This window comes from Tiliqua scincoides, chromosome 1, assembly GCF_035046505.1.
Source record: "Tiliqua scincoides isolate rTilSci1 chromosome 1, rTilSci1.hap2, whole genome shotgun sequence".
NCBI classification, from domain to species: Eukaryota; Metazoa; Chordata; class Lepidosauria; order Squamata; family Scincidae; genus Tiliqua; species Tiliqua scincoides.
Window position 1 is genome coordinate 64,994,674 of NC_089821.1, and position 19,059 is coordinate 65,013,732.

Genomic DNA, 19,059 nt, shown 5'->3' on the forward strand with positions numbered 1-19,059 from the left:
TGATGCATCAGACAATGCTGGTATGTTTTTGTCTGCCTGCTTTCACTGCTGATTGACGTTTGCATAGTTTCTAATACAGGCAGCAAGCAGAGATTTTACTTGAGCATGTCAGAATAACCACTGCTCAGTCTAGTCTGTGATTGCTTTATGTCAGATTCCTCAGCCTCACTGGAGAATAGCCTACCCATCTCTGACTTGGACAGTGGAGGATCAAAGACAGCCTTACAGATCTTCAAAGGACATTCCACAGCCTTGATGCCTGACAGAACCTGCAGCCACTGCACAAGCTCCTCCACAACTGCCTCTCTCAGTTCAGAGGTTCATCTTGCACGAAGCAATGCAGTTGTGTGGGGAATTCCGCCTATGAGCCCAACTGCACCAGGGAAAGTTGGGATCCATCAGACTAGACCTGGGGATCCCATCAGGTTGCATCTTAATAGACCTCCAAGTGTTAAACCCCCTTCTTCTTGGTTAGGCCCTTCTACAATTTCTCAGATCAGGTCAACGGCCACTTTGCTACTTCTACGTAGGCTAGAAAGCCTCAGGCCTCCCCCTACCAGGCCAAGTTCTTTTGGCTCCTCTTCAACTCATTCTAATCTCCCTTCTCTCATTACAAGGACAACTGAAATCTCTGTGCCCTCCACTACTGTTTATACAACCACTCCACCCCCTGTAGCTAACATCACAGATTCCATAGTGAGATCCTTTCATCCTTCAGTTCCACACAACCTTCCACTGCCATCTCCAGCTGAACCTCTTTCCCCTTCAACCAGCTCCAGTCTAAACTCACCTTCTCAAGAAATTTTTGAAGGCCCATCAAACTCAATAGATTCACCTGTAGGCCAGCGAACTCAGCAAGGGAGCAGCTCTACTTTGCTCCCTAAGGATGAAAGTAACCTCAGTGGCACTGCTCCATAGAGCAGGCCCATTTCAAGTAGGAGGAATTTAACCACTTTGATCTCATAGGCAAAGCAGAGTTATCTACAAATAGGGTTACCACTAGTGGTGTGAGCTGGCCCTACCACTACTTATCCCTGGCAAACAGTACCCACTTTCTGGCTTCTTGAAGAGCAGGATTTATTCATATGGCATTACTTCAGTCCTAGCTAGTGCTGAGGAATTGAGGCCCAGTCTGCTTCTCTAACTCAAATCTACAATCTGTCTGTAGAATACAGTGGGATGGGATGGTGCTTTTTCTTCATAATCTGTGTAAAGATTCCAGCAGAGCCTCTACCCCTTCAGAATGCAGGTGCAGAAGGGTGTAAGTGGTAGGACCAAGGACTATTTCTAATTGAACTTCTACTGCTGCTGCAGCATGTTGTGGGACTGGTCTGCTGCTAGTCACAAAAGTCCCTGGAAATGGATTGACCCTTGGATTTATTTCAGGCTGGGAAGCTGTTCCCAGCCCATCCATCCCTGGTGGCTGGACAGATTCTTTTTTAAACTACCTCAGAGAGGTGTCTGATAAAAGTACATCTACATTAGACATTTGTAATTGGATGAATTGCCACAGCTTCCCCAACAAAGAACCTTGGGAACTGCCGTTTTGTTAGTGTGCTGAGCTTTCTGGCCCTTTTATGAAGGGCTTTTCTGGCCTTTTTATGACATGGTATTTTCCAGAATGCTTTAGTTAGGAATCATGGGTTTTAATGAAGCTTAGAATCCAATTAACTATACAACATGCACCTGCCCCTTGGGCACATCCACATGGCAGCTTGGAAAGTGACTTGAAGTGCGTTCAGTGCATAGCTAATCAGTGGAACAGATTCATAGGATTCAGCCTCTGGCACTTTCTCCAGCTTCCACAAAGCAGTTGGAGTTAATGCTGTTCCAACAGAGCCTGTGCATTCCCCACTTCTGGTTGTCTGTACAGGGGGTACCTGGGAAGAAGTCTTCCTGCATTCCTTTGGATATGGTCTATTTTTCCAGTTTAGAGCTCAGATTGTGCAGGCAGCTACTGTGTAGGCAAGCCCTATTTAACTGTTATTATTGAATATCTCAGTTGTGATGAATAGCCTCCAGCCCCATCACCATGTGATAACTAAAGGATCAGTTTTTAAGACCCTTTTGCTCTTAATGGAGGCTGTGGTTTGAACCTGAATTCAGAAAAAGCAGCCTCCAAGTTGGTTTGCCATGAACAGAAAAGCCAGCATAAGTTTGGTATATTCACAGAAGAATTTCTCTGTGCAGGCAAGAGAGTCCACGGGTTAAGAAGCTACTTTGGAAGTCAAAAGCCCTGCCCCATCACAGACTTCCTGAGTGACCTTGGGTAAGGCTCTTAAGCTGTTTCATTCCTGCTCTGAAAAATGGATAATAAAACTTACACATCTCATAGATCATTACCCATATTATAAAATCTATATTAGTTTCATATCATTTTAATAATGATGGCCTTCCATAGTTGGCTGAGAGTGCTGGCAATTCTGTTTTAGAGATTGCTCCCTCCCCTTTAAGGAACTACTGATCCAAGCGTTCCTTGGGGAAGAGAAAATTACAAACCACTTTAAACTTGTGGTGGTTTAGATATGTCCATGGTGTGACCTGTGATGCAGCTGCCTAGAAGTGTCTGGTACCTACACAGCAACCTACTACCTTTGTTCTACTCCCAGGTTTTGCTAAATTCTTTCTCTATGTTCCCAGTGTTCCTTAGGGTCCAAACCCATGACTTTACCATATACTCTGGCTCTTTGTTATTGCTTTTCTAAAGTCAAATAGCAGCTGCAGGGGGTAGGAATCAGGACTGGGACTGTAGCCTGTCTGGAGGAGATATTTAACCCTTTTCATTTGTGTCATGGTCTCAATGAAAACTGCAACTACAAAGCTATTGTTACTCCCAGTGGGGCCTCAACTACTCCCTTGTCATGTGCTATAGTCTCGACGCTCATCACACACACTCTCCTCCCTATGACTGGTCTTTCAACTTAACTTTAAAAATAAACAATAATGCAGGGTCAAATTGCATATTTAACGTAACAAGCAGGCCTTCAGCTGAGGTTGATTCACACTGGTGTTTCATAATGTGTCACTCATCTGAAAGTGTGAATGACTTCCACTGAAAAGCATTGTGAAGTGAGGTGATACAAAGGCTCCTGCTATAGTGTTTGATTTGTTATGGTTGTTTCATAGGTGCCTCAGGGCCAAATCCTATCCACCTTCCCAGCCCTGGTGTAGTCATGCCAATGGGGTGTGCACAGCATCTTGGGTGGGAGGGTAGTTCTGGAGGCCTCCACAAGGTAGGGGAACATTTGTTCGCTTGCCTTGGAACTGGATTGCAGCTGCACCAGCGTTGGAAAGTTGGATAGGATTGGGCCCTAAGTCATCAAGTGAGGAATGTGTATGGGGGAACTCATCCTTTTAGCTGGGCTATAGTATCTAAAAGTGTTAATGAGTCCCCAAATTCAGAGGGTTGTTTTTTTACATTATTGTTGTAAAGCTTTGTGACTGTATATATTACAATTCAGTGAACATTTCAATGTGAAAAAGAGTGTTGTTGTTTTCAAATCAAAGCTTATATCAAATAAATTTAACCTGTGCTTCCTCAAAACTGTGTTATTAGTTTTCAAATCTAAAAAATGTTTAAAGTGTACTATTAGTATTTTTAAAAGCAAGAATTTCTGCAAGAGGTAACACACTATGAAGATAAAAATGAATGCCTGCCTGTCTGAGAATTTCAAAGAGGCCTTTCATTTTATGCATTTTCTGTACCTCATTTCTGAGAAGGGCAGGCATTCTCTTTGTATAATAGAACCTCAGAGATACAGTAGAACAAAGATTATCAGAATCTTTACAAGCTTCTGCAATGTAGAAAAAAATAGCTGGAACCTCCCAAATGTAACAAAATCCAAACCAAGGGAGCAATACAGCCAGGGATGAAGCCTTTTAAGGGCCCAGTCCTCTGCAACTTTCCACTGTTGATGCAGCCATGCCATTGAGGCATGCATTGTGTTCTGCGTGGGGGGAGGGGGGAGTCACAGAGGCCTCCTCAATGTTAAAGGAAAGTTTGTTCTCTTACCTTGGGGCAGCACTGTGGCTGCATCAGTGCTGGAAAGTTGGATAGGATTGGGTCCTTCAAGTCTTCTTGATTTCACTGGAATCTATTGGGCACTTTTCAATTCTCCAGTTAATGATTTAAGCATAATTTTGAATGCGTGAATAGAATTCATGGTGTTGCAAATTACCTAGCACATCTCGCTGAAGAGGACACTCAGGAGAAGGGAAAACCCATGGAAACTAGCAAAAGATAAAAATGCAAAGGGAAACACCACCTTCCCACTACAGACTGTGAGAAATGTAAAACAATGAATTCATTTGCTTTTATATTATTTTATTTTACTATGTTGCAGCTTGTGGGGAGGGAGAAGATTTGACTAAATTTAATCCCAGAAATTGAAGACTATCCTGAGGAAATCGTTTTGCCAATGAATGTTATCACGTTCATGCCACAGGGGCCAGGCCAACCTGGTTGTTTGCTCTGTCAAAGACACAGTAGTACTCGCGGATGAAGACATCTCCAAGGATCCAGAGCTCACCAGATTGAGTTGGGATGCTGATGGACTCAAAGCCACTTGTGCAAGAGCCTTGTTGGCCCTGAAACAAGAAATACCAGGATACAGTGAGTGGTGGGTTCTACATGCCAGTTGCATTAACTGAGTAACATTATTGACATGGGAGGCCTCTACATAATATCTAGATGCTGACATGGTGTTGGGGAGTCAGACTCAGGGGAACAAATTACTCTGTGTGAAATTTGTGAACATTATGCAGAGGACATTATGTTTTGTAACACTCACTAAAGCTCATGTCCCAGTTGTTTCCTTAAGCTGTGCTTTTATTCACTTCTTTTTTTTTAAATGTGGCAGGAAATGATGTGTACAAAGTTTGCATTATTTCACTGTTTTGGTTAAGTGTAATGGTCATATCACCAGTGCAATAAGCTTGCATGTACTGTACTAAGATATTCTATAGTACAAAATAATATCCTTCTAGATGTTGGATGTGGATTGGTGGTGTATGAGTCATGTCATGATTGCTAGTGGGATATTTTAAATCAAACTCTTCATTTTCAAATGGGTGAAGACCTTTCCTGAAGCAGAGGAATCCTGTTATGTTATAAAATGTTAAAACTTACTATCCAGATCACCTCAGATAGGAGAAAATATTTGCCACTGGACCATGAGGCTAACTGTGGCCTCAGTAGAAACTTATCTTTTGGGGGAAGCTTGGAAGCACTGGGGATGTGATTTTTTTTTTTGTCAGCAAGGTTTAAATACACCCCCCCCCAAAAAAAAATATGGTCAGATTCCATTTTCTCCTCCTACCAATGCTATTTGACTGAAAAATAAAACACATGCAGCACCAAATTACTCATGCCATGTGACATGTAGTTTGATACTCAGTGCAGCTGCTTTTGTGAACAAAATTCCTGTCAGCAGTGCACCACAGGCTGAGCTCCTCACAGAAATGTTTTGAGATAATTCCAGGTGCGATGTAGCCAGGCTCTTACCTGACGAATGTAGGCACTGGCAGGCACAGGGAACTCATAGCCGTTGATGGTGAAGACAATGTCAGGCAGGCTGTTCATGGAGTTGCAGTTGACCAAATACTGAGAGTGGATGGAAAACAAAGATTAGTCATAGAACATCCTGCCTACCAGTCTGAGAACAAAGCGAAAGGTTTTTTGGACACAACATGGATTAGGAGTGACTCCAGTCAGAAGGAACAGGAGAGGACATTAGTATGACCTGAACTCAGCTGGCTTAGACTTGGCCAGCATCTTCAGCTATTCTAGCTGAAGCTGTTTGTGCCTGTAGTTAAGGGCCCTATGCAAGATTCATTCCGGCAGTCATAGCATAACCTATGTGCATTTTAACCTTTCAAGTGGATCTGCGAGCTCCTGTCCAGCATTAGCAACTCTGAAAGGGGATAGTATCCTTTCTGCTGGGAGGTAGCTGTTTTGAGAACAAAATGGCTAATATTATAATGCCGTTGTACAAATCGATGGTAAGGTCACACCTGGAGTATTGTGTCCAGTTCTGGTCGCCACATCTCAAAAAAGACATAGTGGAAATGGAAAAGGTGCAAAAGAGAGCGACTAAGATGATTACGGGGCTGGGGCACCTTCCTTATGAGAAAAGGCTACGGCGTTTGGGCCTCTTCAGCCTAGAAAAGAGGTGCCTGAGGGGGGACATGATTGAGACATACAAAATTATGCAGGGGATGGACAGAGTGGATAGGGAGATGCTCTTTACACTCTCACATAATACCAGAACCAGGGGACATCCACTAAAATTGAATGTTGGGAGAGTTAGAACACACAAAAGAAAATATTTCTTTACTCAGCGTGTGGTTGGTCTGTGGAACTCCTTGCCACAGGATGTGGTGATGGCATCTAGCCTAGACGCCTTTAAAAGGGGATTGGACAAGTTTCTGGAGGAAAAATCCATCACGGGTTATAAGCCATGATGTGTATGTGCAACCTCCTGATTTTAGAAATGGGCTATGTATCAGAATGCCAGATGCAAGGGAGGGCACCAGGACCAGGTCTCTTGTTAACTGGTGTGCTCCCTGGGGCATTTGGTGGGCCGCTGTGAGATACAGGAAGCTGGACTAGATGGGCCTATGGCCTGATCCAGTGGGGCTGTTCTTACGTTCTTATGTAAACAAGGGAGATGTATCACAAAATGGGTAGAGAATACAATGGACATGGGGAAGGCTGTCAACTGCCATTTTGATTCGGTGGTTTTAAGTTGCCATGTGAACGCTCTTGTGCTGGAGCAGCAAGCAAGGAAGCCCTCATTCAGAAAGAGATATAAAAAATTAAGGGGCTACAACCCTGAGGATAGATCCTTACCTGACCATTGGAATCCTGGCTAGCACCAATGTAGTACTGAATGTTAGCAATGCCATTGGGAGGACCAGCCAACAGGGAGGTGCCAGTGTCTACAATAGCTTGGCAGCCACCGGAACAAGCAATCGCCTGGCCGTTCATGGTGATGCTGAAGAAAACAGAGTCAGGTAAATGTGAAAAAAGAAAAGAATTGTCATCTCTTGCCAACAGTGTGTCCACGGAGAAATTTGAGTCAAACCATGCACCCAAATGTTTCTCCTTCCTGGGTTGATTTATGAAATACTGGAAGATCTGGTAGCCAGAGGCAACACCTCTGATGATCATTGCTAACGGATATTAAAGCATGATGGCCAATGGGTGAAATAAGATAGGTCAGCTGTTTCCAATCTTCTCAGCATCACAATTGACCTTGTCCTCCATGGTGGGTCATGACATGGTAATGACTTACTGGAAGGGTGAGAAGGCCTTTTCTTCAGAAAACCACTTCTGGTTTTTTGAGGCAAACTGGAAGTGGCTACCTGAGGCTTCTGCAAAGCCTTCTGAGTTCCACAGAGGCCAGTAGAATGGGTGCTGGCCCAGCATGACCCAGAAGAGGCCCTTGCATTCTCCCGGTGAGTAATTTGGCTTCTGGGGCTCAGATGGATGAAAAGGGAACCTCACGCATTTCAGCAAGGTTTGTAAATAGCCATTCACTTTATCAGTAATAGTTACTCCCAGAAGACCAAACAAGGAAGCTTTTGTAATCTGAAGACAGGTTTTTGAGTTATTTTGTTTTAATAACACCAGTGTGTCACAAATAACTAACAATATATCACCCTTGGTATGTCTCCTTGGTCTAATACATATTCCCCTATATAGAAACCCTAGTTCTCTTTAGTCTTTCTCTGAATTTTTCAGCTCATGTCATTGCAGGAAGTGGGTTCATGGGATGGCTGAAGTGATTTAGTTACCTCTCCACAGTGATCTGCCAGTAGGACTCGGAAGACAGAGGTATCCAGTAGAGGTTCCCAGAATAGTAAGAAGTGTCAACACCACCAAACATCACAAAGCTCCCACTCTGGTCATCACTGAGGAAGGAAGACAGATGCAAGTCATGGGAAAGGAACTAGTAAATAGAAGGAACTAGTAAATAGAGCATGCATTTTGAGCAGAAAGCTTCTACTTCCAAGTCTCAACCAATAGATGAATTCACTGGGTAGCCATGATATCTGAGCCGTTATAGTATGGGCATAATGACCTACCTGACAGGATTATTGTTGTAAGGATTATGGAAATAAAGAAGTGAAGTGCTATGAGATCTTACATACTAAATTTGATATTGAGGACTAATCCAAGCCTGTGTAACCAATACAAGTTCCCCTGCTGCTAAATTTCTGGAATGATCAGTGCTTATACCTTATGTTCATTAAGCAGTAAATGGTTGCTATGTCCTTCCCTGGGGAGATGTGCATGTGGCCCATACTTACGAGCTCAGATAGACAGAGAAGAGATCTTGGGACACCAAACCCTCACTCATCATGTTGTCAAAGACAGGAGTGGCTCCAGAGGAGGAGATGCTGGGATAAGCCAGACCCAGGATGCCATCGAAGGGGGAGTAATAAAGGAAGGAGCCAGGCTCAGTCTCACTGAGACCAAAGATCTGGTTGGTGACCTGAATATTTCCCACCTAATGGAAAGACAGGGATTCAAATCAGACTCCTCACTTAAGCTTAAGGGATTCCAGTTACTAGCTGATGGGGGGGGGGGGGAGGGCAGATAGGGTCTGTTTGCATCGGGGTCAGGATTTTTTTGTGATAGATGGCAAAATAAAGCCTTTTGTAATGGAAGTGGCCAGTTCTTTGAAGATACATAATATTCAAGGATCCTGTACTGTTAATCATGCAGGAATTCTAGAAAAAACAGGAAGCTTGAAACCAGTATGAAAACTAGTTTTGATATGGCTCAAAGACGCTGGTTTCTCCAGATCAGGCTGGCACAAACTACTTGCAAGTTGTGTATGGCAGCTCTCTGAAGCTTGATAAAACTACCTGGTTTTTTCCCCTGGTACTGGAAAAACAAGTGCATTCCTGACAAGATGGAAGGCACAGCTTGTGGGCATTGGTGGGTAATAACTGGTATAGGACTAGAATGTATTGGGAAGGTTTGTTTTTTTTAAATACCAATAAGTTAAAAAAATGGACCTTACAGTTCATTCACACCCAGTATTTTCTATACCTTTCAGTTTATACCTTTCAGTGAAATTCAGTGAATTTCAGTGACTTCTGCTCCTTTCTGGCCACCCACACCCATGTCCATTTGATTTTGGCTCCCAAATAACAGTAAATTATTCAATTTCCTCTATCAGTTTTACCTGAGTGGTGTCATAGGCTAAGAACCCAGTCATGCTTCCAGTGCCATATGTGATGGAAACACTTTGGCTGGTGGCCCGATAGGTGGAGGACTGCTGGGGGTTGAAACGGTTGTGGTTTGCTGCAAGTACAATGAATTAGTCCATGATATAGTGGAATTCAGGTGAAGTTTACTGTACAAAAACAAGAGATGCTTGTACTGAAACCCACTCAAAGCAATACTATTTGACATGGAGGTTCTACTCCCTAGCTTCAGTTGCATGAGAACAGGCTGTGCTTGTGAGGGAAAAGCACTTTGTAAGTGCTCAGAGGAACTCTCCTCTCTAGCCAGCACATTAAATGCAAAAGAAGAAGAAAAAGAAAAAAGAAAAAAAAGAGCCTCAAATGTCACAGCTACTTATTCCCCTATAATAAGACTTGCTGGACCCTGTTCACACACCTGTTCTGTAGTTTCGTGTGGATTCCCTTTGCTGCCACCTTCCAAAGACTATCCCAGGCTACCACCTCCCTAGAGTTAGGTCAACCCTTACTACGTATTTTCAGCATATGCTGTTATACACTCTGAGAGGAAGTAAGTTAAACATGGGAAATAAAGGTTATACCAATTCTTTCCCATTTCTGAGGACAGGAAGTTAGAGGCTACTCACAGCAGGCTGCACTGGAGCAATACACAGAGGGGACCCACAGGTTGGAAGATCCAGTGTCAAAAAGGACAGTGAACTGCTGTGGTGGAGTACCAATGTAGATGGTGCCAATGTACTCAATCTGTGTGGGAAGAAAATGAGTACTTGTCAAAAGAGTGCTTTGTTGTTCTCAGACAATTTCCACTGAAGATGTGAGACTGGAGACAGATGGTGTTGTTTTCACAGCGCTTAAGGCTCAGTACTTATGGTGTAGAATCTCATCCCACTTTTGCCTTTGGTAAACCGCTTTTGTAAGTTTTTGTATTAGTTAAAAAACCTAAAGAATCTGTTTGACCAGCAGTGATGGTGGAACAAAAGAAATGTATGTATGTAACAATGATTGCATGTTGCTCTTCAGCCTCATAACCAAGGTGGACTATTGAACCGGATGGATTTGATTCAGCCCATGGCTTTGCCAACACTGGTTAGAAGTTGCTGGGCTTATTTCTGCTGATGATGCATTGCCTCAGTCTAGCTTGAAACTTTCCAAGATCAATGCACAGAGAAAAAAAAAAAAAGAAGCAAGTGCAAAATATCTGGTATTTTGACTCTGTGCTGTTCCTAAATTCATTAGATCCTCAACTTGGAATTTAGAGTGGACTCGCAGTGAAAAGTTGAGTGGTCATCGAAGGACAGAATGAGTTAGGCACTTGTAAGCAAACTGGGGATTGTGCAAATCCAGGCAATGGATAAGAGTGGGAATTTTTTTTCTTTCTGAAAGCATGGATTGGATTCAATGATTTCCAGAATCTTATCAAGCATTTCTTGTGAAGCTGGATATACAGCAATTCTATCAGCATGGAGTACTGGGCAGGTATCAACCCTTTTGCCAGCTCAGGATGCTGGGTTAGTCATGTTGTATTGTTCCTGGTGTATCCTCCTAATAATACTTACATCCATGTAATTCTCCAGAGGCTCAGTGGCATCTGCATTAACTTGGTTGGGGAAGTACTTGGAGCCCAGGTTGTAAGGATGCTTTGCCAGGAATTTTTCCAGCAGCCCATGCTCTTTAAGGTTTTGCCTCAGGGATTTCCCCTTTCTCAGAGGAACCCTAAACAACACCGATTAAGAAGAAAGATGAAAGATTAAAAAGGTGAAAGAACAATAATAATCTTTATGCACAATGGTGGCAGAACCAATTTTGTATTAGGCCTTTCATTATTTGTGTTGCAATAGACTTTGGAAGTAGAATCACATCATAGAAACAAGGTAGAAACATCATAGAAACATCAGAGATACAAGGTAATTGTCTGACCTGAAACAGTGGCAACTAATATTGGCAAGCCAGAAAATTATAGGAGATATAGCTATCTTCAGTTCTTAGATGGGTAACTGAGATGTAGCAAGGCTTTGTGGATTGCCCAGCATTGCAGATAGAATGTTTGCTAGAAGAAGCTGTTGAAATTGGTGATTTCTGGAGAGGATAGTATGTTCTTTCTTTGAAGAAAGCCAAATGCCCAATACTTACTTGGTCACCCTGCACTGAGAAAGTGCCACCAAGCCCAAAAGCAGAAGCCACTTCATGATTTCTCTTGTATCCCCAAGCCGTAAATGAAATGAAGTGTGGGTCCCAATGTAAAAAAGTGACTGAATGCTGCTCCTTAAATACATCTTATTCAGAGCCTTTCCTATCACAACACCGATAAGAATTGTAAACCTTTCTGATAAGACTTTTTAAAAAAATGTCCTTAAAATGCTTAAATAATTTTCCAAGTTCATTAATTTCCATTTGCTTTGGGACCCTGATCTAAAAGTGTGTTCATGTGACATGGTGACTTACCAGGATACAGTGGCAGGTACCAAGGACATTCAGACAATGTGTCCCCAACCTTTTCATTATGTGCACGTTGCATGTTACATTTATATTTCCCCATAATTCTGGACAGTAGCAATAAGGAAGCATTCTTCTTGAAGTAAAAGAAACAAGGACATTTATAATAAAAGAACTAGTGCAATCTGTCCTTGGTCCAAGGAGAGGATGATCATGAAGTGGAGCATCTTGCAGACCTCCAGGAAGCATTTGGTTGGCCATTGTGGGAAGCAGAATGCTAGACTACAGCTTGAACCTTTGGGCTGATTCAGCAAGGCTCTTTTATCTGTTCTTATCATCAGATTATCAGTGTGTAGCACAACATATAGATAATTGATGACTTATTTGTTGCAGGTAAGGCTGCAATATTTTGTCAGATGATGGCATGTGCTTAAAAGAGTGGAGGATTAAAAAAATTTTTTTTTTGGTCCATCTGCAAAGAGCCAAAATTGGAATGAATATTTTCTGAGTTTATACAATAGAACCAACATTCCATTTAACATTATCAGGATGCTGATCTGCTAAGGACAAGCAAATCCATGAGGATTTCCATACCACTGGGTGTGAAATTAACCAGGGCCTAAGGCAACATTTATGAAAGGTCCTGTTAACAGTGTTAGCCTGATACTGCCATGCTGCTTCTGTTAAAGCATATCTATTATTTACTTAATGATGAAAACAGCATGAAGTTAAATAGCTAATCTTCCAAATAACATTTATCAGTTTTCTCCTGGTACTCCTGGTGTCATCTGGATAAAATTTATAATTTTCATTCTCTGCTCAAAGTCCTTCAGCAAAGGAGCGGACAGAGCCAGGTTAATTATAGACCAACACACAATAATACATTAGCATACACAGTCATAGTGGTAAAGAGTTTAAAAAATGAATTTTCCCTTGACCTTTAATGAATTTCTTTTATTCCTGTCAAATGTATCTATTGGACATTTGGCAATTCTAATGCATATATATGATTATGAGGACATAGCCAAGAGTAATTTTGGAAAAATAACTCGGATGACAATATGCTGGGTACATGCTCTAGGACTAGTTATTATATTACATACAGAGAACTGCACTTCCCTGCTCAAAAGTGGATCAGTGGTGAACTGACATTACAGATTTACATGTATGTGTGTACAAAAGGCTTTCCATAGATTCACTAGGAATCTCACCACACCCTCATTACTTTAGGAACACCAAGCAGTCAAGCGCCCCCCCCCCCATTCTGACCAGCCAAAGATGAGATGGTAAACTGAATGTCTTTGCCATTTCAGAATGCCAGGAAGAACTCATGTAACTGATGCTCTTTCATGCCAAACAATCAAACAAATAAGCTGTTAGGAAGAGGAGGTTCAGCATAGCTTTCTTCTCAACATGTTAGTTTTCTATGTCTCTAGAATATTTTCTTTTTTTTTCAGTAACCCCTGCCTGGCAACCTGAAGTGATAGGAAGAGACATTTGCCACCTCATCTGCTAGATCTGGGTCTTTCCATTTTTCCGTTGACAACTGTAGCAAATAAAGAATCCCTTAATTGTTGTGGGTGCCAGCATCCTTTTCTTCCCAGTAATGAAAAACATGGATAAGGAGAATACCCTTTCACAGTAGAATAGCTGATGGCTAAATTTTACATAGTCCTTGCTGAATAATACAGGCCTACAAAACTGAGGGTCAGAAAAGTTTTTCCCAAACTTTATGGTGGTTTGATATGAATTTGGGGTGCTGATTCCAAAAATGGCATCCATTTTGCCCTATCATGTCTAGTTTTGGAGATATAGTATAACCTCATTAGTGAATGGTTCAAGCAGCTTCCTCATGAAGAAGCCATGATGTAGGCTTCCTCATGAGGAAGCTGCTTGAACCATTCACTAATGAGGCTTTGCCATATCTCCAAAACTAGATGTGATAGGGCAAAACTGATGCCATTTTTGGAATCGGCACCCCAAATATACCCAGGAATTGGTGTAATGTTTAAGGAAGCAAAATGTGTGTTAGCCTGTGTAATCAGCATCAGGGAAGCCCCTCAGACACTGTGAATGTGAGTGTATGTGTGTGTGGGGGGGGGGGGGGAGAGAAACAGGACACTCCTGTAGTGATCATCTACTGAAATTTAGATATTGTGATATCTAGAATAGGAAATTAATTCCACTTCTTATTTTTAGTTGAATTCTTTTTTATTATAATATCAGGAGGGCTGAGTAAATTTTGAGACTTCTTTGAATTAGCTTAACCAGTATGATAGGACCATAAATACTACATTGTAACAGGTCAAGTGATTTATGTTAGAAAAAAATGTTTTTAGTTTGAAGACTTGCAGTGATCAAGTGACTATGTGGTGAAAATCCCTGATTCCCCCCCCCCATTGTTTTTTTCTATTATTCCTCTGTTTTGGATCTCTTTTGGATCTGAGGTTCTAGATCCCGTTTTGTGTATTAGGTCCAACACTGAAAGCATCTGATATGTCACTGCAGGGTGGATTTCTGTTCTAGGGTGCCAGGACCATAGAAAAGTTAGAGCAGTGGTCCTATAACTTTTTTTAGAGGCCCTAGAGCTGGGATGTCAACTTGTTTCATACAGAAGGCTGAAGTTAGCATTCATGGTGCCTGCTGAGGGCTTCAGGTGACATAATGAAGCAGATGATGGCCAAAAATCATCACTTTGTTCTCACATAGAAAATCATTAGCTGCAAAAGACAGAAAAAAATGTGCAAGTCTTGCTCATGTTTTCAAGATATGAGAGCCTGATTATCAAGCTGGGAAAGCCCAATTATAACAGGAGCTGGATAAATTACTTCAAGGGGGTGCATTCAGTACACGGGCCTTATGCTTGACATCTCTACCGTATCGGCTGTGGCCTGATGCACGTAGCCTAATCTGCCCTGCCAGTTTTGCAAACCACAAAAAATTGAATCACAACCCATTGGTGGGGCCTGGATCCACAGTTTGAGAACTGCCTAGCTAGAGTACAACTCATACCTAGGAAAGCACATTGGGGTTTGCCTTATTTCTGCTTGTCTTTTAGCATCCTTGCCAATTTTTGTTCCTTTTTGTAAGTTCACTGTTTTATCCTTGCATTTTCCCTTAGTCTTGATATATTGTACTGCGTTTATAAATGTCCTTTCTTGTCACAGTTTCACCTGCCTGGTCTCAGTTCACTCAGGTAAGTGTTGGTTGCCACATCTCATTCTGCTACTGTTTGATTTTAAGAAAGTCTCTGCCTCTTGGGGTTCTCAGTCCAACTGGGAGGTTTTCCCCAGGTGACCTCCTCTGTCCAACTTTTCAGTTTGGGTGGTGGCAGTGATTCATTCCCAATGATTTCCATTTTGTTGCTCTTTAAAGGGTGAAGTGGGAGCAGAAAGGCAGAAACCAGTCACTAACCTCTATGTGCTGTACTTGTATCTCCATCATCCCTTACAATCTACCATTCAATTGGTTTATCATCTTCTTTGATAAGACATGTGCTTTCTTTCTTTTTGAAATCTGGAACAAGCCACTGGTTCTTGCAGTACCTTTCCTTCTTGATTAGAAAGCTTGGAGTCTTTAAGTATCCAATGTTTTTTTTTCCACTGGAAGGCATACAACTATAACCACTCGAGTGATTTCTGAACCTACTGTTTTTGATAAAACTCAATGGATTGAATGCCCAATCTTTTGTTTTGCATGACCCAAGTACTCAAATAATTTGATTGCAATGGTAAGGTTTGTTAGCTTTATGATTGGTTATCAGAGGTCGAACAAGTTGTTTCCCAAATAACTCCTGAATGTTTGTCCCAAAGACCTTAATGGTAGTAGTGGAAAGTATTGCCATCCAGCATTGCATGCAACTCAAGATAGTGCCATTAAATCAGGATATCAGCATCCTGATTAGTATGAATATCCAGGGATTTAACTCTTCGAGTTCTAAAATATATGCTGTACACAGGACTATACCAAAGTGGATCCAAAGGACAGTAGCTTTTCACACTCCCACTTTAGGATTGTAGCTTACGCTAGCCGGGCAGAAAGTGGCCTGGAAACCTTAGCCTCCATACTCACTATGGATGTGAACTACATAGTACATACTGGTCCTGATTAGCTTGGTAGACCAGTGGCTGATGACCACTGTGGTCAGTAGCATCCTCTCTGCATATACTTTGGGATGTGTATGTGCTGACATTACAGATCCACCCATAGCACTTCCCCTGTAGGTTCAATTCCATTACCAAATCCAACTAGAGAAAAAAGGAATTTTGAATAATAGACTGCTAGGAGGCCCTTCCAGTGTGGCTCTTAGCACTGTACATGACAAGTAGCTCATTCTCAAATACTCCAGTCCATAGTAGTATGACTTTTTAACAGAATAGGACTGATGCACAAGCTAATCTTTGCTAAACTGGGAAGCAACTCTGCCCATCTATTCCACCCCACCTAGGAATCCCAAAGTTCTCTCACCAACCTTTCCCTCTACTTCTCTGTAGCATACACCCACTCCCCCTGTAATGACAATCCTACTATCCCTGCTTGGTGTTCCTTATCCCACAGTGACTGCCATAGCAATTTCTGTAGAACTGGGCCTGTCTGTTGCAACCCTTGGTCCAAATATGGCTGTACTGATAGATGGAAAGTTCCTGGTCCAGAGGCCACACCATACTACCCAGAAACTTGAAATACAATGATGAAAGGTATGGGAATGTTTCTTCTCTTTTTTTCAACTCCCAGAGTCTAATGAGAAACAAGTATGTGCTATAAGTAAAATAAGATCTGGAATCACAGAATGTTGACACAATAAGGAACAAAAGTGTTCTATTCAGACTATTGTTTCAGGTAAAAGATGTGTAATAATCATGCTAGCTGGCTTAGTGAAATGTTCTTTTTAGAAGACTTGAGTTGAAATCCATGCTTAGCAATTTGGTGGCCTCAGACAAAGCATGCCAGAGGCATGCTATTAGCTGTTGCAGGAAACAGGATGTTGGATGAGATGGACCTTTGGTTTGATCCAGCAGAGTCCATCGTATGTTCACTTTCTCTCAGTCCTTTGTTTGTAAAATGATTCCTCAAGGTTATTGTGAGAATGATTACATATAAAGCACTCTCTACATTCTAAATCAGCCATTTTAAACCACTGTGCCATGGCACACTGATGTGCTGCGAATGGTCTGCAGGTGTGCCACGGGAGTTTGGGGGAGGGTCATTTATTAGTAGGGCCATTGGGGGTTGTGAGCCCCTCACCAATAGCATGGTGTGCCTTGTCAATTGTCAAAAAACTGAAGTGTGTCTTGACCATTTTAGTACCTTGTCAGTGTGCCATGAGACAAAAAAAATATATTCTTCTAAATATTCTTCATAATTTCTACAACAAACAAATCGTCATCAATTTATATATATTTAATGAAAATACAAACCCTTTATAATAATAAACTTTATTTATATAAACATACATTTACAAAACACAGTAATGTTAAAGACTTATGCAGAAGCAGTTGCAGACACTCTGAAATTTACAAAATCCCATATTTATATACAAGCATGGAACTGAGTTTAGCATAGCTTCTCCCCTTATGAATGATAAAAATGGAGAGCAGTTTAGCTTACTAAAGGCCCAATTCTATCCAATTTTACAGTGCTGATACAGCTATGCTGATGGGGCGCATGCTGCATCCTGCGGTGGGGTGAATGGCAATCACAGAGGCCTCCACAAGGTTAGGAGGCTGCATTGCCACTGGAAAGTTAGATAGGATTGGGCCCTAAATTCAATTCACATACAGTACTTCATACAGGAAATGTCAACAGTTTTTAAATTGATGAAACAGGCAAGCTAGTCAGTTTCAGGGTCATTTGTTTTAATCTTACAAGAGTGTTCCATGTACATTGCCCTCTGGGGTCCAATCAAGAGTGCATCCAGTAGCCAAAAACCAGTGCTCCTGCACTGCATATGCATTTCCAAATCAACTATCTGTCATCCACCTTTTTCTCCCAACAGCTGACAGAATCTGTCACAATTGATGGCACTAATAATCTCTCTGGTACAGAAAGATCTCTGGATCAGGACCTGTCAGCATAGTAACCAGAAAGCAAACTTGCTCACAAAGCAAAATGCAAACTTGTAAAGCAGAATGCTCCAGAAATCTCTGCTCAGATGCATTTCCCTCCAAGTTTCTATATCCTTATTTGGGGGGAGGAGAGAGAGGTTAATAAGTTACTTTAAGTTTGTGGGGTATCCCAGAATTTTGCATACTGAAAATATATCTATCATTTCGGGGGGGGGGGAGAGTTGAGGTTCAGGAGGAGCTACCACAATTTTTAACCTGACACATTATTATTATTATTAATAATAGTATTTATATACTGCTAAATGGTGGACAAAAGTTACGGACTTTGCAGAAATGGACAAACTTATAACTTTAAAGAGAAATCAACATAAAATTTTATGAAGAACTGGAAATCAATTATTGATGTTCTGCATGAGAGATAAAATAACGAGGGGCAGCCCAATCCTGAGCTGCCCAGGGCGCCCAGGCTCGGCGGCACAGAGAATGGCTGCCGCCAGATCCTGCGCGCCCTGAGCTGCCTCGGGAGAAGGGGACTTTTGTCCCCTTCCCCTGGGTAAGGTAAGCAGCCCCGCAATGGGGCTACTCACTTTACCTTGTGTAAGACACCAACCCCCCTGCGAGTGCCTTGGATCCTGCGGAGCAGAGCTCTGCAGACCCACCCCCTCCCCCCCAGCATGCCTCCCGCCCACCCCCCTCCCCGTGTCATGCCTCCCCCTGCCCTCTTTCTGCTCCTGCTGGCCTCCCTCCTCCCTGCCCCCACCTATCAGTGGTCCAGGAGACCACTGAGCCGCAGAGGCTGGGCGACCACCCTGCACTAGCCCGGCGCTGGGCCAGCACAGGCAGGAGCCTGGCAGTGAGGCTTGCAAATGTGCCTTAAGGCATGATTGTGACAGTGCTCGGCCGAGCTGTGCTGCTGAGCACAGGATTAGGCTCTTAATGAGCTGTGGATTTGAAGATTAGATTGAAAGGAATAAAAAACATTAATCTGAAATGTTATTCTTATAATGAGTAGATAAGAGGGATTGTTGGAGATATAACCTATGCATGGGTGTCAATTTAGATTATTAATATACGAAGCTGTAAGTAATCAGAACATTTGACTTCACCCTTGCTACACTATGAGTTCTTTGCACCCCTTATTTTTTAATATATCTTTGATGTTGTTTGTTTTTCTTATTGAATCTTTCCTTCTCTTTTTAAAAATTATTATACATGAAAGTTAGAAACAAAACAGTATTTATATACCACTTTTCAACGTAAAGTTCACAAAGTGGTTTACAGAGGAAATCAAATAACTCAGGCTACAATCCTAGCCACCCTTTCCTGGGAGTAAGCCCCACTGGTT

The 19,059-nt window shown here is 42.1% G+C and overlaps 2 protein-coding genes across 2 annotated transcripts in view; one reads left to right on the plus strand and one right to left on the minus strand.

Moving 5' to 3' along the window:
* Positions 1-918, plus strand: part of VWCE (von Willebrand factor C and EGF domains) — a 39,835-nt gene extending 38,917 nt beyond the window's left edge. The window contains exon 20 of the mRNA XM_066619799.1: positions 155-918. Within this exon, the coding sequence (XP_066475896.1) occupies positions 155-918 (764 nt within the window). The remainder of the gene's footprint in view (positions 1-154) is intronic.
* Positions 919-4,434: 3,516 nt separating this feature from the next.
* On the minus strand, positions 4,435-11,402 carry LOC136654716 (pepsin A-like). The gene is made up of 9 exons (XM_066631480.1): positions 11,347-11,402; positions 10,773-10,929; positions 9,843-9,960; positions 9,198-9,316; positions 8,314-8,513; positions 7,798-7,914; positions 6,851-6,995; positions 5,504-5,602; positions 4,435-4,587 (listed from the first exon to the last, which is right to left on the minus strand). Exons 1-9 carry the CDS (start codon positions 11,400-11,402, stop codon positions 4,435-4,437), a joined length of 1,164 nt encoding a protein of 387 aa, XP_066487577.1.
* Between the last annotated feature and the right edge of the window lie 7,657 nt (positions 11,403-19,059).